Consider the following 23607-nt stretch of genomic DNA (forward strand, 5'->3'; position numbering starts at 1 on the left):
TAAAAAGGGCTGAGGATGTGGCTCAGTGGTAAAGCGTCCCTGGGTTAAATTTCTAGTATCGAAAATAAATAAATAAAAATAAAAGTATACATTTTCACCTAACAAAACCACTTTAAAGTCACTCTCAGTACCTGCATCTTTATTTATCCTTACAAAAGAATGATGTACTTTATGTTTGTTTTACGTGCTGGCACAGGTAAATAGAGGAGAACTGGTACATAATAGGTGCTTAATGAAGTACCTTTTGTTATGATATCATGTTAGCATAATGCTATTTCAGAGAACTTGTTGAGGTGTAAGTAGTCCCAAAGAGCAAGAAAGACAAATGAGGCTTTCTGAAGTCATTCTCTGGCAGGAGTTGAGAAAATACCAAAGCTCTCCAGGACACTGTTGTCTCTGGATTTCTGTGTGCCAGTTGAACTATCTAGGGGCTGATCAGCACATGGTTTCCTCACTCCCGCTGACCACCTGAATCTCATTGACAGTGATTTCAATGCTTCTTTACCTGTTTAATTTTTGGAGGCAAATATCTGAGCTTCCTGCCTGTCAGTTGTATTTGCCAAAGGTATGTGTGTTCTTGAGGCAGCAAGTGTCTCTCAGTTGCCCAGGAATGCAATTCTGTCTTCACACTGAGAAGTCCAGGGCAGGTCAGGAAAGAAAATCTACTGAGTGGCTCAGGCTCCTGGAGGGTTGGTGTCTGAGCACCTGGTAGCAGGAACAGGGTCAAGTTTTGTGCCTGGTAAGTGTGTCCCCTTTTGAGGTGGGTTTCCTAGGGAATGATTCAGGGTTGTTATCAGGGTTTCTTTTTCACTTGTTTTATATGGTCATTAAGTCTCTTTAATGCTATCTGTTATTAAAAGACAATTTCTCTATTTTTATATAGCTAACACTCTCAGTTCAGAAATGGAATTGGGATCCAGGATGGAGAAAAATGATCAGTTCCTGCAGACACTGGGCAAAAAGATCGTCAACAAGTGTCTAGATTTGAATAGCTGTGGATTAACAACCGCAGATGTGCGCAAAATGGGTCTGTATGCAGCTGACCTTGTACAGAGGAATACAGGGCTTTTATGTTGAGATGAGCAGGCAAAACACATTCAGTGACTTTGGTAGGCCAAAGTTTGCTGAGCAGTGCAAGATAATGTCAGAAAGAACTGCTGCAACACTATTTATTTATTTATGATGTTAATTCGGTGGCACATGCTAGTAATCCCGGCTGCTCAAGAGGCTGAGGCAAGAGGATCCTAACTTTGAGGACAGCCTCAGCAATTTAGTGAGATCCTGTCTCAAAATAAAAAGGGCTGAGTTGGGCACAATGGTGCATGCCCATAATCCCAGTGACTTGGGAGGCTGAGGCAGGAGGATGACGAGTTCAAAGCCAGTCTCAGCAACTTTGTGAGATCCTGTCTCAAAATTAAAAATTTTTAAAAAGGGATGGGAATGTGGCTCAGTGGCTAATGCCCTTGAGTTCAATCCCTGGTATGTATAAATGAACAGATAGATAGGGCTAGGAATGTAGCTCAGTGGTAGAGACCTCTTCTGTTCGATCCCTAATACTGGAAAAAAATTAGCTGACCCTTCTTCAACCCTTCATCATTCTTCAAAGATTTGAGCTGATTTTAGGTTGATTCATTTGTTTTTTTCCTAAGCAAATTTACCTACCTAGTAATTACCTCTTTATCCTTGAAATACATCTGTTCTTGAATTTGATATAAACTCATAAAACTCATCCATAAAACTGAGCCCTGATCGGAATTTAAAGAAGTATTATGCTGTTCATTATTGTGGGATGAAAAGTATAACTCTGGGCAATTATTGCTTACACCTTTTTATAAACACACATATACCTTCCATTTTGTGAAAAGCTCTCCTCCCCACACCACTTTTTTTTTTTAACTCTCTTTTTCTTAGATATCTTAAAACAAGCCTTTAATTAGATTGTACATGTCTGCCAACAGAGAGATAAACAGAATCCGTTTTGAGTAAGGGGTCCTTAACCATTTGTTCTGATCTATTGGAGCTGTGGACTGGGTTAATTCATAAAACAGAAGCCTACTTCTCACAGTTTTGGAGCCTGGGAAGTCCAAGATCAAGACTTCATAGATGGCACCTCCTAACTATGCCCTCACACAATAGAAAGGGCCAAAAAACCTCCCTTGAGCCTCTTTTATAAGGGCATTAAGCCCATGCATAAGGGCTCCACCTTCATTACTTAATCACCTCCTACAGACCCCGCCCCTTAGTGCTATTATACTGGGGATTAAATTTCAACATATGCATTTTGGGGGTCTGTGAACATTCAGATCAGAGCACTATTTTATTTAACATTTGGACAGGTCTCTTAAGAGGAAACTGTGGTTCCTCGTGCATATGGGGTCAGAATCCACTTGCAGAGGGCATGGAAATACAATCACCAGAATCCAGCTCAAATCTAATGAATCAGCCTTTCAGACTGTGCCCCAGGATTCTGTATTTTAACAAGCCTCACAGGGGATTCTGATGCAAGCTAAAGTTTGGCCGCTGGCCTGTATGTTGTGTACGGGTATTGCATTTTCTTAATGAGATTACTAACAGGAAGGAGGCTTGATTTCCTTTGTTAAAATCAAAATTGGAGTAAAAGGTTATGGGACACAATCATCTGCTAAATCAACATTTGATATTAAAAAAAAGCACGTGGTTGGGGCTGGGGTTGTGGCTTAGTGGTAGAGTGCTTGCCTATCATATGTGAAGCACTGGGGTCAATCCTCAGCACCCCATTAAAAAAAAATAAAGAAAGAAGATAAAGGTTTATATATATGAAGAAAGGACAAATCTTTAAAAAAGAAAAAAAAAGCATGTCACTGAGTTTTTTCCTTTTTTTTCCTAATGTATTCAATAGTTTAATCCTTTTTATAATATTTTGATTATGGCAAATAAGATGCAGTTGCTAAAGTGCTTTGCATGCTAGTGGAAACTTTTTTATTTGTCACATGGATTCAGAATTTTGGAAAGACTGGAATTCCTGTGCCTGTAACTACAGAAGCTCATAGGCTGCTTGAATGTGACCACTGTTTTAAAGTTCAAGACAGTTTTAAGAGCAAGCAAGCAGAGATACTTTATCTCTTCTACTCTAGCATTTCCATTCTTAAGTTTTATTGCTTCAGGAGCTAGATGCCCTTCGAGAATCTTTTCCACAGAAAGTAAATTCACTTTTAATGAGCAGTGGCAGAGATTTGGAGAAGGCTCCTATCAAGCTGTAAGCCTGTTCAAACCTCCACTTCTTGGTCAACTGAAGTATAAAGTAGTGATGGCCAGGTAATCAAGATAAAAAAAAAAAGAAAAGATAACAGGCACAGCCAATCTCAGCAGTCCTGGCCTTTAGAGTATTTCCTAGCTCTGAGGATCCAATAGGGTGATGGGTGATGGGTGTCAGGGTTTTTTTGCAAAATAAAGAGACTAGAATACATATCACAGTCACAGTGGTCCCAGCAGCAACAGTAGAATTATCATTACTGCTATTGGGTTCAACCCCAATAAAGGATCATATGAAGACATCACCATATTTTCAGGGTACAGTTATTTAGCACAGATAAAAAGCATCCCAAAAAATAGGAAATTTAAATGTCATAATTTCTCCAATTGTACAACTTGAAAAATCCCTGTTTGGCTAAAAGTCAACATGTCTTACACCTCCCCAACCTCTTATAGTGCAAAACTAGATCTTGTGCATGTAAGATTTGAATTCTGCTTACTAAAAATTACATACAAATCAGTATTTTCCTCTGTTTACTTCTAGTTGCTTTGCTGCCTTTTCTCCCAGACTTGGAAGAACTGGATATTTCCTGGAATGATTTTGTTGGTGGGAACCTCCCCTCAATCACTCAACAAATGCATGTTACCAGCAAGTTAAAAGTCCTGAGGCTGGCTAGTTGCAGACTTACCACTGAGGATGTCCGAGCACTGGGTATGATGAATGATTTCCTGGAAGCCTCTTTACACCTCAAACTCTCAAGGGCAAACAAATCTATATTACAGACTATCCCAGTGATCATGGTCAAGAGCACCATAAATGCAATGCTGTGTTGGGTACTTGTACAACTGCTGAAGAGCTGTGTGACCCTGTACTTGGTGTTATGCTAAGCTCTGTGGATAAGGGAAGGAACAGGGCTGACCAGATAACTGCTTTCATGGAGTTTAAGTAAGGCTCTTGTAGCACTAGCTTGCTCTGGGTCTCAGTTACCTCATCTATAAAAGACAGGAGTTGGAGTAGATAATATTTAAGTTCTTTTCAAATTCCAGAATAATACCTCCCCGATTTTCCTACCCCCATTTAAAAAAATTGATCAAGACAAGATTTTAACTAAAAATGATGGTTTAACTAGAACTAGAACCTCAAATAAATCAGTTGGTATACTAAACATAGAATAAAATCTGTACAAAGTCATACTACTTACCCAACTTTTTGGTAAAAGGCTAGCTGGCTTGTTAGATGTAATGAATGTTTTATATTCTTTTTCAGTCTGAAGTTTCTTTACTTTGATCACTTACATCTCTTTAAAGATTTCTGTTAACACATGTATGCCAACTGTCTCCTGAGTTTAGTCCATGTTAAGTGGAGACTCCTGATGTCTCTGGCCACTTTCCTGTGGCCAAGGAGAAACACTAAACATCCTGGAGTTGGCCAGATCCTGGGTTAAATCTTAGCTTTGATTTTCAACTAACTGTGTAAACATTATAATTTAACAAGTAATTTGACCTTTCTGAAACTCAGCCTGTTAATCTGATAAATGAGGCTAATATCTGCCTCAAAAACTGTGGGAGAACTAATTGATTTCTGTAAAGTGCCTACTACATGCCTTGTACATAGTAGGTGCTCACTAACTAATAGGTCCTTTTTTCCCCTATTCTCTCATTCAAAATACCCCTCTGGGGGAGTACACGATCAATATAGCCCACCAGTTAGCAGCTGGTTATTATGTGGCAGAGTCTCAAATTTAACATATCATTAATCATGTGTGAAATCAGTTTGGTTTCTTTATTTACCTGAGCTTTCACAATGCTTTGTCTGTAGGAATCCAAGAAGTGGAATTTCTGCCTTGAGATCCATTCCACACTTACCTGGTCTTGGAGAGACTCAGCACCCTTGTCACTGAAGTTCTGTACCTTCCTCCCTGTCCCAGAGCTGTTGTCTCTGGAAGAACTCCCAAATCCTCTCCCATGAAGGAAGGCTTATTTATCATCCATACTCCGTTCTCTCTGAGCCTTAATGGCAGCTGGGGTACAAGGAGAACAAGTGGTTTGTTGATATGATAACACCCATCAATCAGGAGGCATTTCAAAACTGTTACCTTTCTTATAATTGCTTAATGCCTTCCACTGTCGTGTTCATTGTAGACATAACTAATTAATCATCACTCTTTCTCTTGGATCCTGGGGATACTGTGGGGCTGTAGAAAGTCACCTCAGGTTGACTGGCAATGACCCACAAATGACACTTGTCCATTCCTGGTTAAGATGTTGTAACTAATGGAGAACATGCATTTCAACCCAGGACTCCTGGACTCCCCAAACCTTAACCCATGGAATGAATAAACCATAGTAGAAGTCCCAGCCCAATTGCAGAACAGTGGAAGAGAGGCTTTTGGATATAGGGACTTTCCAGAACCCTTAACTGATGGGTGTAAAGATTTATGCTGAACATTGAGGAAGTACTTTTGCATGTGTGTGTTCTATTCCTCAGGCAGTAAAAATCATTTTACAGCTAACTCTCGGGTGATTTCCCTCATCTTGCCCAGCCTCCATTCTAGCCTTCAGATGCTTTTCTGCATGAAATGGCTTTAGACAGGAAATGGACAAGTTTCACCCCTCTCTCTCTCTGTACTTCTCTCCCCTCAGAGGCTATGTGGTTGTCGCAGCTGCTAACACCTGGTGTTCTATTATTAGTTCCTCTCTGTAGTGGCTGTTTAGCTGCACATGATATTCTTGATGTTGAGGTGAGCTTTACCCCATGGTAGCCAGCTCACAGCTTTGCCTCACTTTAACCCCAAACAGAACCCAGAGAGGACCGATGAGATCAAGCAGATGGACTGGTTCAGATATTTACTACCACAAAAACAACCCAGTAGAACCATCCTACTGATAGTGGATTTTTTTTTTTTTAACAACAACCATTTTTTTTTCTAGCTTCCAATCATGGCTTCATAATTTTGGAGAGACTAGAATAGCTATGCCTGCAAATATAAAAACTCACCCTTCTGTAAGGAGACAGGAACTGGGTCCTTTTCTTCCCTCACTTCTGTGTCAACTAGCATAGCACCTGGCCCAGTTTTCATACTCCAGAAATAATGGTTGTACCAATTTTGAAATGAATTTCTTGCCTTTCTGTGTAATGATCAACTGGATTTTCTGGCCATTCTGTAACAGGAGAAGCGCTTGAAATGATACCTGAACTTGAAGAGCTAAATTTGTCCTGGAATAGTAAAGTGGGAGGAAACTTGCCTCTGATTCTCCAGAAGTTCCAAAAAGGGAGCAAGATACATGTCCTTGAACTAATGGATTGTGCCCTTACATCAGAAGATGGGGCATTTGTGGGTAAGTGGAATTTGGAAGAATTTTTCCCAGGGAAAAAAGAATGGGAAGATGTCCATGATTGGTAGCTTGGGAATCTACATTTGCTGGGCTTTCTCTTACCCTGTATTTTAAAGTAGGCTAACTCTATCCTCAGGTCTCTGGAAACTTCATTCTCTCTCCTTCTTTCCCTGGATTTTCACATGCCATGTTTTTACAGTGTTGCTCTTCTTGTTTGGATTTCCTTTCTTCCAGGTCAGTTGCTACCCAAGCTGCAAAGTCTTGAAGTACTTGATCTTTCCATTAACAGAAACATCGGTGGTAGTCTCAACAGTGTTGCTCAGGGATTACAAAGTGCCTCAACTCTGAAAGTACTGAAGTTACATTCATGTGGATTATCACAAAAGAGTGTCAAAATATTGGGTGCGTTAACAACATATCTATAAAATATAAAATTATCATAAACTATCAGTATAGATGATGCACAAATACATATTTAAAAGCTCTTAGGAAATAAAACAAAATGTAAGCAGTAGACATATTGGGGAATACAATTATGGATGGGTAATTTAAATATTCTTCATATTTTATTTATTTTATTAATATTTTACAGTAAACATCATGATTACAAAAATAAGCTTTTGGAATGGCTGACTCTGAAAAGACAAGATATTTTAAGCATGAGATAAGAGAGTGGAAAAGGGAAAAGTTTTGGCAGGTTTTCGGTGTCTTTGAAAAACTTCAGCATTATTTTATGCTTAGTGGTAGGAAGGAACTGGTACTGATAAAAATAATGGCTTCAGTGGTGTCTATGGTTAAAACATTACCCTGTGTGAAGTCTCCAGGTCATAGAGCGTGACACTGTGTTTTTTCCTCTAGCTTACAGAGCCTGTAATATCCTTCCCCTGGCAACTTGATAAGTCCAAGAGTCCACAGAAACTCCATTGCTCAAGTATAGTTGGGGTCATATAGTTGTAGGATTCAGGTCAGAACCACTGGCCATCCATGCAGATGTCAGGGAGCATGTGTGTGGAATCATGTCAGATCCACACAGCACCAGCTGGCGGAAGTGTACTTACTGTTATTCCTCCTTCTGGCTTTCGTCAACACAGTGTGCTCAGTCAGTCTCTCTTCCTGCGGCACTTCTGCCTTCCTTGTCACATACCTTCCTACCACCTTAAAATATGTTAAAATGCCATTTTGACTCTTTTTAGATGCCACTTTTAGATACTTGGGTGAGCTGAGGAAATTAGATCTTTCCTGCAATAAGGAGCTGGGTGGAGGTTTTGAAGATGCATCAGCCTCACTGGTCATGCTAAAGCATCTGGAAGTCCTAGATCTTCACCAGTGCTCACTAACAGTGGACGACATAATGTCACTGAGTAAGTATATTCTGTAAAGGAGAGACTTTGGGAAACTTGGAAAATTTGAGATGTACACTTAAATTTACTTTTTATGAAGTTATTGTAAGGATCAAATTATCAAAGTTCTGGAACTATCTCAACACAGTGTTTAGCATATACTGAATGCTCAGTAAATGTTATTGAGTTTAGATTCCTCCTATGCATGGCTGTAAATGATAGATTTGGCACTTGGAGAAAAATTTGAATTTATGTTTCTGCTTAGCAATGAATCTTTGAGTGTCACGAAGCTGATTACAAACAGGTATGTAGAGAGAATGCCAAAATGATGTTCAAACTTGCCCAGTAAAGTCAAGCTACTCAAACAAGTGAAACTACAGAAAAAGAGCCAGGTAGTGGTACGTGATGGGTAAACATAATGGCTCAATATAGGTTCACTTATTTCCCTACCATAAACATAGGTCTGTTGTTGCAACGTGTTGTATGTGAATGCAATTTCCCACAGCAAACAGAGCAAGCATCGCCTTGAGATTAAGGGTTTTATTTTTATCCGTGGCCACAATAAATCTTGAGTAGACATTTGGAATCTGAGCATGGCTTACCATATAGACCTCTACTAGCTCAGGCCCCTGCCATCTCATGCCTAGATTATTACAAGATCCAGTCTCCCTGTTCCTGCCCCCACTCTGCTTGAGTTCTCTACCCCTTCTCATTTACTCCACCCTGGCCATGCTGTCCTTCCTCACCTCCAGACACACCAGGCATGCACTGGCCTGGGGGCTTTTGCTCTTGCTCTCTCTGGACCATGGGCAACTCCAGGGTCAGTATGTGTCTCATTAAGCACCTGCACATTGCTCAAGCACAGGCACCTGCATATAGTTGGTCCCCAATATATGCATGTTGAATATATGAATAAATGAACAGATGAATGGCAAGCATGAATAAATATAATTGTAAAAAAAATTAGTATAATTTGGGGAGAAAAATAGTAAAATAGGTTTTCAGGTTTAACATTTATCTTGTAGAACTGCTAAATTATTTCTCAGGTCCTTATCCCTTGATTTGGGGGAAATGAGAAAATTTAAAGGTTTTTATGAAGATTTCTGAAGTAAAAAAAGAAAATTCCTTTCGAGCCCTACATGGAGCATTATGTGGTGTTACCATCCCCTTGACCTATCAGAGCTGAGAGTCACACCTAAGGAGACATGCTGAGTTTTCAGACCACTGGATTCCCTTGGTGGAACCAAATAACATGAGTATCACATCTTATCTTATTAAATAAGGTGGATAAGAGAAAGATTAAAGTGCTAGAGGATCTCCATGGCTACCACCAGAATAACTGAGGGATAATCCTTCCTTATCCAGGTCACAACCACTAATATGGATGAACAGCCTCAGAAAGCCAACTATTATATAATAACTGGAGCAAATGGTATTGTCCACTTTCTACTTAATTTTTAAAGGCTGGAAATGCTTCTTGACGCTAAATCACTGAACATTCATTTGTCTGATTGTTGCAGATAATTCCAAAGAAATGGAATTATAGATCATTTAGTCAATAACTGTTGATTAATCTTCTAATTGTGCGAGGCACCATGCCATGGTCTACGGAAAACTCAGACAGTCAGCTTCATTATGGTAGGAGCAGGAATAAAACAATCCCTATCCAGATTACTCAGTGGGGTGGGGGTATTCAAGATGCTGGAAGAGGAGGAAGCAGTTCCACCTGTTGGGATAAAAACTCCCTGCCCGGCTTGCCTTCCCTTCCTTTGCTTCCCTCCTGGCACAAGCTTTTGTACCTCTGATGTTCTGGGTACTGATCCCCATCCTGGGGTCGAGGTAGTCCCCCATACCTAGAACTTTCCTTCAGTTAAGGAGACAGAAAACAAATACTAAACAAGAAAATATCATGCAACAGTGGGTGCTGTCAAGTAAAAAATAGGGTGATGTGAAGTGACCACGGGCTTACATTAGCTTGGGTGGCCCTGGAAGGATCTGAGGAAATGAGCCAGCCTTGTGGAGATACCAGGATACTGCATTTCCCATCTTGGTAGAGCTGGGGCAAAGGCCTGGGGGCAGGAAATGCAGCACAAGGATAGTGAATTAGGGGTAACAAGAACCACTCTGGTGCTGTTACTGACAGGTGCCCTGATTGCTTGGTTTCAATGCCTTCCTGCTTCCTAATACTTATATTCACCCCAACTCCCATGCTTTTTTTTTTTTTTTTTTTTGTACCAGGGATTGACTCCAGGGGCATTTTATTACTGAGCCACATCCTCAGCCCTTTTTAATTTTTAATTTTTATTTTTTTTTAAGATAGAGAGGGAGAGGAGAGATAATTTTTTAACATTTATTTTTTAGTTTTTGGCGGACACAACATCTTTGTTTGTATGTGGTGCTGAGGATCGAACCCGGGCCGCACGCATGCCAGGCGAGCGCACTACCACTTGAGCCACATCCCAAGCCCCTTTATTTTTTTATTTTGAGATGAGATCTTGCTGAATTGCTTAGGGCCTTGGTAAGTTGCTGAGGCTAGGTTTGAACTCACAATCCTCCTGCCTCAGCCTCCCGAGTTAAGGGATTACAGGTGTGTGCCACCACACCTGGCCTGGTACTTACGTTCTAAGAAAAGAATGATATCAAACTTTAATATGTGTCAGGTACTGTACCAAGTACTTTACATAGACCAATTCCTATCTTCCTAATGATCCTATGAAGGATGTGTTTTATGGTTGAGGAAAAAAAAGTTCAGAGTGGGTAACTTGTTCCAAATCACACCGCTCTTTAGTAGTAGGATCCAGGACTGGAGCCCAGTTCTTTCTTGTCTCCAAAGTCTTTGTTCTTAACCTCTGGTCTGGGGAGAGGCTTTGAAGCAGAAAAGCAGAGTGGCTCCCTGGGAAGAGGTTGGTTTGGAAGGTGCGCAAAGGACAGAGTCACACTGGGGAAGAGTTGGTTGACTGTTCAGTTAAGAGGATCGTGACAACCCAACACTGGATGGCTGTCTGTGAGATGGTGCCTAAAACATGTCACTGTTGGTATTTTAACAGCCCAGGTTATCCCTTTACTCTCAAATCTTCAAGAACTGGACTTATCGGCCAACAAAAACATGGGCAGCTCTTCTGAGAACCTACTCAGCAGGCTCCGATTTTTACCCACATTGAAGTCGTTACTCATAAACAACTGTGCTTTGGAAAGTGAGACTTTCACAGCTCTCGGTGAGAGAATTGCCCAGATCCCTGCAGGCACCACGCAATAACGGGGGAGGGTCCACCCTCTCTTTCTCTATGCACAAATTTCATTCCAAAGCTCAAGCCACAGGTACAATGAGGTACGTAGTCATGAAGTTTATGACTATAGTTTGTCTTCTTAGGAAATATGCCCTCTCACAAGTGATCTTCTCAAGGCAAATGATTCTGGAAACTGCAGATTTTATATTTTAAATTTACCTTGTATATAACCAACTCTGGAGGGTCTACACCCATGATAACTTAAAATTTTCCAGAAGTTTCCATCTGAATTGAGCCTGCAGTACATTGATGGAAGGTGTGTGAGTCTTGCTGACTGAGTTCACTTCCCCACAGTTCTTTTTTTTTTTTTTTTTCAGTACTGAGGATTGAACCCAGGGTGCTCTACCACTGAGCTACATCCCCCAACCCCCTTTTTATTTTTTATTAGGAGACAGGGTTTTTCTAAGTTACCCAGGCTGCCCTTGAACTTGTGATCCTCTTGCTTCAGCCTCCCGAATTGCTGAGATTGTGGGTGTGCACCACGGCACCCAGATCCCCACAGTTCTTGCTGTTCTCTCTCAGGAATCTGGGTAAGCCTCAAGTTCATGGATATACCAACCTAGATCAAGGGCTACTGGATCTGAAATTTCTGCCTATTTAGGAGCAAGAGTATGGTCAGCAAGTAGAAGGAGATATTTTGAGGCAAAAGGACTTTGTAGGGTTTTTCAAAATATACCACCTGGGCAACCAGCACTTTGTACTATGGTGCTGGAGGCCCCCAACTGCAGCTCCTGGTTCAGTGATTCACTAGGAGGACTCAGGTCTCAGCATGCCATTGCACTCATGGCTAAGATTTATTACAGTGAAAGGACACAAAGCAAAACCGACAAAGGGAAAGGTAGACAGGACAAAGTCCAGAGGAAACCAAGCACAAGATTCCAAGAATCCTTTCTCAGTGGAGCCATACAAGGCACACTTAATTCCTCCAGCAGTGAGTTATGATGACATGTGTGACATATCATCTCCCAGTGGAGCTTGCCTGAACTTACTAAAAGTTCAGGGTTTAATGAGGCTCAATCGTATAGGCATCCTCTGCCTGGCACATTCCAAAATTCCAGACTCACAGAAGGAAAACTGGTGTTCAGCATAAATCATATTATAAGTACAAACTGATTAGGCATAGTGATCTAGCCTTATCAGGGAACGGTAAGAACATTCCCCAATTCCAAGCTCCCACATGCCAGCAAAGGGCATGGTCAGTAGCAGGCCTTTCTCGGGTAGGAGTCTCAGGCTTGCTGTGTTACCTCTTTTTTGCACATGTGCACGTGACTAAAGCCATTGGATCGGGTACTTCCCGAGTAGTGATGAAAACAGAGTCCTCCCCTCTGACCCTTTCTCAAGTGCTATGCCGGTTGACACTTCATGAAAAGTGTATGAAGGACCAGACAAGGGCTATTACTAATGAAATGCATTCTATTAATAAAAATAAATACATATCACTCACTCCAAATTCTAAGGGCACTGCTGACTTCCGATGCATTCACCCATGTAGACCTGGTCCTTGTCATTACTGCTCCCAAGCAGTAATCTTTCATCTCTTTGCCATGTGTCTGGATAGGGAGAAATCCCAGGTCATGTTCCTATCAGACCTGGCATTCTTTATCTGGGGTCACAGAGAGTCCATCGGTATGCTCGAGGGGGCCTACCTATGAGCTCCCTAAAATTGATCACAATTATTCTGTGTTGGGGAAGTGTTTGGTACATTTCCTGCCCCTCAAAGCACCTGGAATTCAGTCTGCCTGAAATCAAATCCTGACTGTGGCTCTTGAGACCTGTGGGACCTCAGGTACTTAATATTATTGCTCCATGTTTCATTTTCCTCATCTGTAAAATATAAGAGGAAATAATAGTATATACCGCTCGAGGTTGTCAGAATTAAGTGGGTTCATGCATGTAAAGTTCTTAGAAAGCTCCTGGCAACATAGTAAATGTTCAATAAATGTCAGTTGTTGATGTTATTATGGGGAGAGAGTCTATAAATTTCATTTTTAAAGCAAATTGTGTTGGATCACTGCCCCATTAAAAAAATTCAGTGTCCTTTCTGTCGCACCTCAGGTGATACCCCCCATTCCTCAATGTGGTTTAAATGGCCCTAGTAATCTAGCCTCAGTACCTTGGCTATTCTTTTCTTTGCTCTCTGAACCCAACCTCAGTTGGATTCTTTCCGTTCCTTCATGTCACACAAGACCATCCTGTTCTCTGCCACGCCCTACCTCCAATCCCTACTCCTTCCTGGGGAGTTTTGACTCAATTTTCAGGTCCCAAAGAACACATAAAAATGTCTCTTGTTATCTAAATTAGGAACCTGTTTATAACCTTCATCAGAATTTATGATTATGTATTTATTTGTGTGGTTGTTTAATGTCTATATTTCTTCTAGATTGTAATCTCCTTGAGGGGAGAGATTGTGTTCATTCTTTATTGCATACCTGAAGCACATTTTAGGTACTATCTACACTTAGTTAAGTTAGTTAACATTAGTTAAGTTAGTAAATAAATAAACTTCTTAAAAGGGTCTGTAATCCATCAAATGGTTAGGTAGGCACATGACATACACAAATGACACACTCCACTGCTTAGACTAATTTAGATAAGTTCCAAAAAAGAGTAAATTTTGGGTCAACATAATATTTCATAAATATAATTCCAGTAGGGAAAAGAATATTTTTTAAGAAAAAGAAAAAATCTTGAAGAAATCAAGCTGTCCAAAGATACATGACTTTCTAATTCTAGCTGCACAATGAATCATGATCAAGTAGATATTACACTAAATTATATCATCTGACATAACTCTACCCACTCAATTTAAATTAACCTGATGGGTGGATATACTATAAATCACTTTTTATTTATTCATTTATTTATTTTGTGGTAGTGGGGATTGATTCCAGGGCCTTGCATAGGCTCAGCCAGCACTTTACCGTTCAGCTGCACCCCAAGCCTTTTTTAGTTTTTGCTTTGAGACAGGGTCTTCTAAGCTGCCCTGGGCTGGCCTCAAATTTGCAATCCTCCTGCCTCAGTCTCCCAAGTAGCACTCTACATTTCTTCTTTAAGAAAAGTTTGGTTTTTCTTTATTATACATCTTTGTATCATAAGTGAGACTTTCTTACAAGATACTATAAAGAATAGATATTTTCCATTGAACACATATTATTGTTTATTCTTTTTATTTTGATATTGGGGATTAAACCCAGGGGTACTTTACCACTGAGTTACCGCCCCAGTCCTTTTAATTTTTTATTTTGAGACAGGGTCTCAGTAAGTTGCTCAGGGCCTCACTGAATTGCTAAGACTGGCCTCCAACTTGTGATCCTCATGCCTAAAACTCACTAGTCACTGGGATTACAGGCATGCACCATAGCACCTAGCCATATTGTTCTTTAGAAAGAAAACAGAGCACAAAAAGTGTTTTTAATCACTATGCTTGGGAATAAGTTGTTCTGGTTAATTTTAATTCTAAGGTCAACTGAGAATCAAGCAGAAAATGTTTTCATTTTCTTTAAAAACTTTCCAGAATACATGGGTTCTTTTCCTTGCCTCAGTAATTGCAGTGAAGTAAACACAAATATATCTTGTTGTTCCAAAGCCTTCGGGAGGCTTATCCCCATCTCTGACTTTCAACAGTGACTGTACAGTGGAACATGTAACCAACCAGGGCATGCTCTGAAAATCTTGATTAGCTCTCCAAGCACTTTGCCTTTTTTCCCTTCCTAAATATGAAGAAAAAGAGAGAAAAACCCCCAGCCAATAGTGAATTCCATTTAATCACGTTTTACTGTTCTGAAGTTTCCAATGTTTTCCCAACTAAAAATCATCAATATAAATTGACGCCATGAATTTCAGGCCGGAGAAAACACTCTCTACAACTTTCTCCACCCTGAGTATATTAATACGTTGTCCTGGTCTATACTCCTCAAGTTCAAGGCTTACAATATCTAAGTTATTCTTATCATTATCACTTTTAGTCGAAGCCTCTATTCACCTCCCGGCTCTGGAAATAGTCAACCTTTCTTGGAATAAGTGTGTTGGTGGCAACCTGAAGCTACTTCTGGAAACACTAAAGCTTTCAACATCTCTTCAAGTGCTGAGGCTGAGCAGCTGTTCCCTGGTGACAGAAGACGTGGAACACCTGGGTTTGTATCAAATCATTCCAAGGCAGTCTTGGCATGCAGAGCACAGGGATGGGGGAGGGGGAGAAGACAGGAGGCCTGGGGCTGAGGTCCAGGTAAGCTTCCCCTTTCCCAAAAATCTGTCTAGGAGAGGTCTGGTTAAAGTGAGGGACAATTCTAAAAGCAAATGGCAGGGGTTAGGGTTGTGGCTCAGTAGTGGAGCACTTGCCTAGCACATGTGAGTTCGATCACTGGGGTTCAATCCTCAGCACCACATAAAAATACATAAATAAAATAAAGGTATTGTGTCCATCTACAACTAAAAAAATATTTTAAAAATAAATAAAAGGAAATGACATAAAAGTGTTTCATAAGAGGAGATGGATATAGATAGGTGAGGAGGTTCCTGTCAGGTAGATAGCTTTTGCTCCACACCCTCCCATATGTTGAGTCTTCAGTGTTCACACGTCCATCATTTTACTTCCACAAGGTTTGCCCTAGCCACACGGTATTTGCACTACTACTTAATTTTACCTCTGAATTGACTCTTGTTTTTATTTAATTAGAAAACTGGCCAGGCATGGTGGCACATGCCTGTATTCTCAGCTCCTCAGGAGGCTGAGGCAGGAGGAACTGTAGAGGTTATTCTGGGCAACTTAGACCCTTCAAAATAAAAAAAATAAATAAAAAAGGCTGGGGATGGAGCTCAGTGATAGAGCTCCCCTTTCACACCCCAGGTTTCACTCCAGAACAAAATAAGTAAATGAATAAAATAAACCAAAAATATCAAGGAAGTTAGGACACAATTTTCGCACTGAAATGTGTGTTAATTTTCATACAGATTAAAGTGATGCCTGTTGAAGACTGTGAGAAGAGTTTAATTCTCTCTTTGCAAATCAATAGAAAAATAAATAAATCTGGCACTTTCTCCACTTCAATTTAGAAAGCTATAAGGAAAACTGAATAACTTTTGTACTGTGAGATTCTAGGCAATGTAATACCTGAAATCACTAGGCAGGTCCACTTCCCCCTGGGAAATGATGAATTGGAGAGTCTCTGTCTCCTATATTTCCTTGTCCCCACACCCCTGTTCTATTCAGTCACCAACTTTCAGATCTCTGAAGCCATGAGCACCCACGGAAATGAGGTAGCTGTATCTATGTTCTCAGTGTTTGCCACCTGTTCTGCTATGAGAGGACACCTGTGCCTAAAAATCACGTGCTATGCAAAAATCACTCAGTAATAACCACAGGGTTTATGGTTAGAGGCACAGCACTTGAAACTTCATCAGTGACACATAGGAACTAGTAGAAATACCAGTACAGTATTTTTTTTTCCAGTGTTAAAATGGCTAAGAAATACAGAAATATTACAGTAAATATGGCACTTTGAAAAGATCTAAAGTTTGTCTGTGGAAGGAGAATTACCTGAGGTAGAATTAAAAGTTCCAACACCAGATGTGGTTGAGTGAGCATTGTTGTTCCCCTGAGGTGTGTTCGTGTGTACAGATTTATTCCCATGAGCAGCTGGGGTGGTTTTATACGTTCACCTGGTGTTTCCTGTTGGTCATTGTGCAAAACAAAGAAGGAATTTGCATTATGCTCAAACTGTTCCCTGAGATTTCAATCTAGTTGGAAGAAAGTTGCTTTCTCAAAACAAATGTTATAACAAAAATGATTGTGATTAGAAGATTGGGACAAAACATTGTGATTTTTATGTGCATTTCCCTAGTGATCGATGATGTGAAAATCTTTTTGTGTGCTTATTTGTCAACTGTACATCTTCTTTGGTGAAGTGTCTGCTCTAAATATTTTGCCTAATTTAAAAAGTTGGATCATTTGTTTTCTTATTAATGACTGTTGAGATCTATCTTGATTTCCTGGACATTAAGTCCTTTACCAAATACGTCACTGGCAAGTATTTTCTCTGATCTGCTTTTCATTCTCTTTAACTGTTTTTTGCAGAGCAAAACCTTCAGTTTTGGAGTAGGTCTATTTATATTTTTGTTAATTTGTTGGATAGAGCATTTTCTGTGTTTCAACTTAGAACTTTTTGAAAATACAAAACTCTCAAGGATTTTTTTTCCGGTATTTCTAAAAGTTTTATATTTACATTTTACCTGTTATCCATTTGAGTTAATTTTATATGAGGTGTGAGGTATGAATAGAAATTAGTGTTTATTTCATATGACTTTCAAATTATTTGAACACTGTTAATTGAAAAAAAAACCTCTCCTCTCTCCATTGCATTTCCTTTGTATTTTTGTAAAAAATCAACTAGCCCTATTTGTGAGGGTCTATTTCTGACCTTTCTTTACTGCTCCATTGATCTATGTCTATATTATTTTAACAATATCACACTGTCTTGATTTACTTTACGTCTTGAAATCAGGCAGTATGAGTGTTCTGACTTTGTTCTTTTTCAAAAGTATTTTGGTTTTTCTAATTCCGTGCCATAGTCATATAAAATTGGAATCATACTGTCAATATCATTTTTTAATCCTCGTGGAAATTTGATTTGAACGCCATTCATCAATTCAGGGAGAAATGACATTTTTGACAATACTGAATATTCCAGTCCATTAACATATTATATCTCCCTATTAAGGTACTCTTTGGTTCTTTCATTGGTGTTTTATAATTTGCTGTACAGATCCTGCACATATTTTATTAAATTTTTATCTGAGTATTTAATTTTTATGGTGTTATTATAAAAGGTACTATTTAATTTTTGAATCCAAATTAATAATTGCTAATGTATAGAAATACAATAGATTTTTTTAAATTTTGAAAATTTTTTTTAGTTCTGGTTGGACACGATACCTTTATTTTATTTACTTTTTTTTTATGTGGTACTGAGGATTGAACCCAGTGCCTCACATGTGCTAGGCAAATGTACTGCTGAACTATAAACCCCAGCCCCTACAATTGATTTTTGAATACTAATATTTTATACTGTAATGTTGTAATTTTTTATACTGTCATGTTGCTGATCATCTATTATTTCTAGAAGATTTTTGGTAGATTCTGTAAAATTTTTCACAATCATGTCATCTATGATGAAAGAAAGTTTTATCTTTCTTTCCACTCTATGTATCTTTTCCTTCTTTTTCTTGGTTATTTCACTGTCTAAGATTTCCAGTAGATGTTGAATGAGATGAAAGCAGATATCCTTCCTCTGTTCCCAATCTTAGGTGGAAAGAATTCAGTCTTTTCCCTCATTAAATACAATGTTAGCAGTTGGTTTTTTGTAACTGCCTTTTGTCAGGTAAGGAATCCTAATTCATTAAGTGTTCTTATAGTGGATTAAAGATGGATTTTGGCAAATGCTTTTTCTACGTCTGTTGAGATAAGCAAGTGTTATGTTTTTAAATCTTTAATCTGTTAATATTGTGAATAATATTAACTGATTTTCAAATATTAAATCAGCCTTACATTCCCAGGGTAAGCCCATTCTGCTGTTATGTAACTTTTTTTACATATTGTTGAGTTTGATTTGCTAATATGTTGTTGGGGATATTTGTGTGTTATCTTTATGAAGGATAGCGATCCCATAGTTTTCTTGTAATGTCTTTGTCTGGCTTTAGTGTCAGGGTACTAATGGTCTCATACGATGAGTTGGAGCATGTTCCTTCCTTTTTTATTTTCTGAGACTATTATATAGAATTGGTATTATTTCCTTCCTCAGTCATTTCACAGAAATCACCACTGAAGTCAGCTAAAGGTGTAATTTTCCTTGTGGAATGTTTTAAATTATAAATTCAATTTCAAAAATTGATAAAATTACTCATATTTATCTTCTGTAGTATGTTTTGATAGTTTGTGTCTTTCATTTCACCTAGGAGGTTGAATTTATAGAAATTAAGTAATTCCCTTATTATCCTTTTAATATCTGTTGCCATATACTTTTCCTCATTGCTGATATTGAAATGTGTATTTCTATCCTTATTTTCCCTTGACTAGTCTGACTAAACATATAGTTTTCCATTGCTGTGTAACAGATTAATTTGTATCTTCAAACAATATCCATGTATTTACTCCCAGTTCCATAGGTCAGAAGTCTGGCATGGCTTGTGTGTTCTGTGTTGAGAATACCATGAGGCTAAAACCAAAGTGTCAGTCTGGTCCTGGGGATGAATCCACGTTCAAGCTTGTTCTTGTGGGGCAGAGTCTAGTATCTTCCAGCTGTAGGAATGAGGTCCTCATTTTCTTACTAGCTCTCAAATGGGGACTGCTGTCAGCTCCTAGAGGATGCCCACATTGCTGGGTACTTGGATCCCTCATATTCAAGCTAGCAAAACAGTTTCTGAGCTTCTCATCCTTTAAACCTCTCACCATTCCTAAATGACCTCCTTCCTCCTCTGCCTCCAGCAGGAGAAAATGCTGTCTTTTTAAAGTGCTGGTATGATTAGGTTAGCTCCACTCTCCCTTTCTTAATATTACCTGCACCATTTCATGTAACTTCTTTATAGAAGCAAAATCTATCATATTCACAGTTCTGGGGAGTAGGGTGGAAATTTAGGGGGTCCCATCATAGAATTCTGAGTACCACAGATGTTCGTCAATGTTACCAATCTTCTGAAAGAATTAGCTTTTTAAAAGTCTATTTTCTGAATTGGATACCATTAAAACATATATATTTATTATTTTAAATATATATGTTTTAATGGTATCCAATTCAGAAAATGTATATCAAGAGAGATAACTATGTGTATTTGCTATTTATATATATAATTATATTTGTTACCTATATATTTGTTTATTTATATTTATTTATTTTTGGTACTGGGGATCGAACCCAGAGATGCTGTACCTCTAAGCTATATCTTTAGCCCTTTTATTTCATTTTTAAAATTTTTAAAAATATTTTTTTTGGTACTGGCATTAAACCCAGGAGTGCTCTACCTAATGTAGTTCAACCCTTTGTTTATTTTTTAAAACATTTTTTTTTCTTATAGATGGACACAATACCTTTTATTTATTTATTTTTATGTGGTGCTGAGGATCAAACCCAGTGCCTCACACATGCTAAGCAAGCGCTTCACCACTGAGCCACAACCCCAGTCTTGACCTTTGTTTATTTTTTTATTTTGAGACAGGGTCTCACAGAGTTGGCGAGGCTGGCCTTGAACTTGTGATACTCTTGTCTCAGGCTCCTGAGTTGTTGACATAACAGACATGTGCCACCATGCCAAGCTTGAAACCATTAAATATACATAAGTTAGTTATTTTATTTAAAGTTTACAATTAAAATTTATTTCTTTAATTCATTTTATTTATCAATTATACCTTCAGTCATTGTATGTTTTCTTAATTTTTGCTGCTAGTTTTTTTCCCTTACATAAAATTTATACTTTTACATTTGTCAGGGATATTTTTTTCTTCTTTCAATTTTTAGTAGCAATATTACTAAATGTGGGTTTAGCCATTGCCACTTTTATATTGCTTTCTTTCTAACAGAAACATTAAGGATTTGTTAATCACTGGTAGCTGGTGTTCATTTCCTTGATAAACAAACATTTTTTTCCCCCATAGAGTAGACTACAAAGCAAATATTTACATGACCCACAATTCCACTACCCAGATCTTTAAAGATATAATAAATATAAAATATTAAAAAAATAATACTGTAAATAGGGTGTTCACATATGGAAAATCCAAAAAGGATAGAAAAATGAGTGAGATTTGCTTTAAAAATACTTTTTAAAAAGGAGGGGGTAGACGAAAGAGGATTATATGATGCAAAATTAGTGTAATGAAGACAACTGTTGAGGCTGAACGCTGGGACAGGGCAGCCAGCCACACTCTCTAATTGTTGTATATTTGATAATTTCCATAATTCAACCCCCCCCCTCCCCCACCACCAGATGAGTTGCTTAGGCTGTTGCTTAGGCTGGCCTTTAACTCCTCGGCCATAAAAGCACACACCACTACACTCTGCTACAAACTTTTCTAAAGAGTGGGGGGAAAACATGCACGCTGTCTTTAACACAGGTCAGATCTTGAGAATACTGTGAGTAATGTTGTGAGATAAGACATTAAGGTGACACACACACTGAAACCGACACCTAGGGACAGACAGCAGCTCTTGAGTGTTCAGACGACTGAGCTCTCCAGCGCCCCCTGTTGGGGAATGAAAGAGATGGGGTTGGAGTGTCCTACTAGATCTGGGATCCATGATGGACGAGAAGTGATTGAAAGACCAGGGCATGGTTAGTCCTCAAAGTGGAATTTGAGGCAGACCTGACTGTTGTCCAACACTGCAGGACTGGCATGAGAAGGAGGAGCTGAGTTTTCCAGCTGGCCAGCAGAAATGATGGGTGAAAGTCACTGGGAGCAGACAGGGGGCCCAAGAAGGGATTCTTCCTGCTAAAGTGGCTTCCCAATGAACTTGAAAGGATGGTTCAGATGGAGTCATGGTAGTCACCCATAGAGGGCTGTCAAAGGGATTCCTCTCTGGTCATTGCTCTGGAGGTTGAATGGGGAGACTTTCATGATCCCTTGACACTCCAAGATTCTGGGACCCGTACCTGGGCTGAAGAGGAAAGAATGTGCTATTTGCGTTGGGTATCTCTCCCACCTGTTCTTGCAGAAGTTGTTATCTTCTCTTAGTTTTATCATAACTATTATTTATTAAGTGCCTTTATAGCATCTATTATGGTATGTACTATTCAAAGGGGGAAATTGTCCTGTGTACTAGTGATCTCTAAAGTGAAATTATCCAAGTATGTTTTGCACACTGAAAGTGCTTGGTTAAATAATTATTGAATGAAGAATGATGGAATGAATGACTAGGAAATAACTAAACAGTATTAAACAACAAGAAGACTATTTACAAGTAGTCCTGAGTTCATGCCAATGAATCGTCCCTCCAGACGTCTAAGTCTGAAGGAGAGCTGGGTCTCCAGGGAGGCAGAGAGCAGGAACTGGACAAAAATAAAATTCTTTGGGTTGAGATTTGGAAAAATGAAAAAAAAAATCCATTTTCAAACTGCAAATGGCATGTACAGGGGAAATTTTGTTCAGATGCCTGAATAAAAGCTGTTAGTTAAAAACAAATAATTACTAATTACTAATATTGTCATTACTAATCCCAGAGATGCCGTGTTATGTGAAATAGGAAACAACAAGGGTAGAAAGTATTCTTGTTTCTTAGTGTTGGGGGCAATACTCATTTTGTTTTGCAGCATCAGTTATACGGATGGGACATCTGACCAAACTGCAGAAGCTTGACCTGAGCTATAATGATGGCATCTGTGATACAGGATGGGCCATCTTCTGCCAAAATTTGTGGTTCCTCAAAGAGTTAACAGAGCTGGATATTAGCCTTCGGCCATCACACTTTCGGGGCTGTGGACATTGGTTTAGATACCTGTTATGTGCTGTGACCAAACTCCCTGAAATCACTGAAATAGGAATGAAAAGATGGACCCTCCCAGCCTCACAGGAGGAAGAACTAGGATCCTTTGACCAAGATCCCAAAAGAAGAGGCATTCACTTTGACCATGGTGGGTTTCGGTAAACTGGCTTCTTAGGTCTTACTTAGCTAGGAACAATTCTCTAGAGCAGGAAAAGAGTATGAGCAAATTCCAGTGTCATTAACTGAGTATCAACTTGTGGTTGTTTACTGGGACTTATGCTACAAGAGCTTTGTAAATATATGTAGCTAATAATTCAATTCCAGCATGTCTTTATTCTCTGTCTTATGAAAAAAGGATGACATTTTTCAACAGATTTTGTTTTGGATATATAATTAGTTCACTTACTATTTAGAAAGCCTACCAAACATGTTGAGATTCTGATAGAGTGTTTGCTTTCTTCTTACTCTGAAATTTTTTCTTTCTTGTTTTCCTATTCATGTTCTAAATATAAAGGTGTATGTGTGCGTGTACCTAAATGCACATAAATGTGAATCTAATGTAAAAGAAACTAGCTGTGTAAAAGTGCTATGTTATCTTTGCTATTATAACATAAAACTTGTTGGGTTGTATTTTTCTCTCAGATATAAACTATGAACACTAATAATGGCCATTGATATATAAATCTTGGTTAAAAGGTAGCCAAAAATTCAAAATCCTGCATGAAAATCACATCTCATTAAAATAAAGTAAAATATTTTATAGTTAGAACAAATTGTTAACTTGTCACCTCTGGGTATTTCTTATTACTAATTCATTAATAAAAGCTTTTGTGTTGCTCTAAGCAATTTTTGAAAAACTTTTTTCTTGAAATCAGGTGTGATGGCACACAGACTTGTAATCCAACAACTCAGGAGGCTGAGGCAGAAGGATTCCATGTTTGAGTC

At 38.8% G+C, this 23607-nt stretch overlaps 1 protein-coding gene across 1 annotated transcript; it reads left to right on the forward strand.

Moving 5' to 3' along the window:
- The first annotated feature begins 903 nt into the window (after window positions 1–903).
- Window positions 904–23450, forward strand: Lrrc31 (leucine rich repeat containing 31). The gene is made up of 8 exons (XM_076868344.2): window positions 904–1027; window positions 3800–3943; window positions 6403–6570; window positions 6802–6969; window positions 7761–7928; window positions 10955–11122; window positions 15160–15327; window positions 22490–23450. The coding sequence occupies exons 1-8, from the start codon at window positions 904–906 to the stop codon at window positions 22822–22824; spliced, it is 1443 nt and encodes a 480-aa protein (XP_076724459.2). The 3' UTR covers window positions 22825–23450.
- Window positions 23451–23607: the final 157 nt, after the last annotated feature.

This window comes from Callospermophilus lateralis, chromosome 10 (assembly GCF_048772815.1).
Source record: "Callospermophilus lateralis isolate mCalLat2 chromosome 10, mCalLat2.hap1, whole genome shotgun sequence".
Taxonomy (NCBI): domain Eukaryota; kingdom Metazoa; phylum Chordata; class Mammalia; order Rodentia; family Sciuridae; genus Callospermophilus; species Callospermophilus lateralis.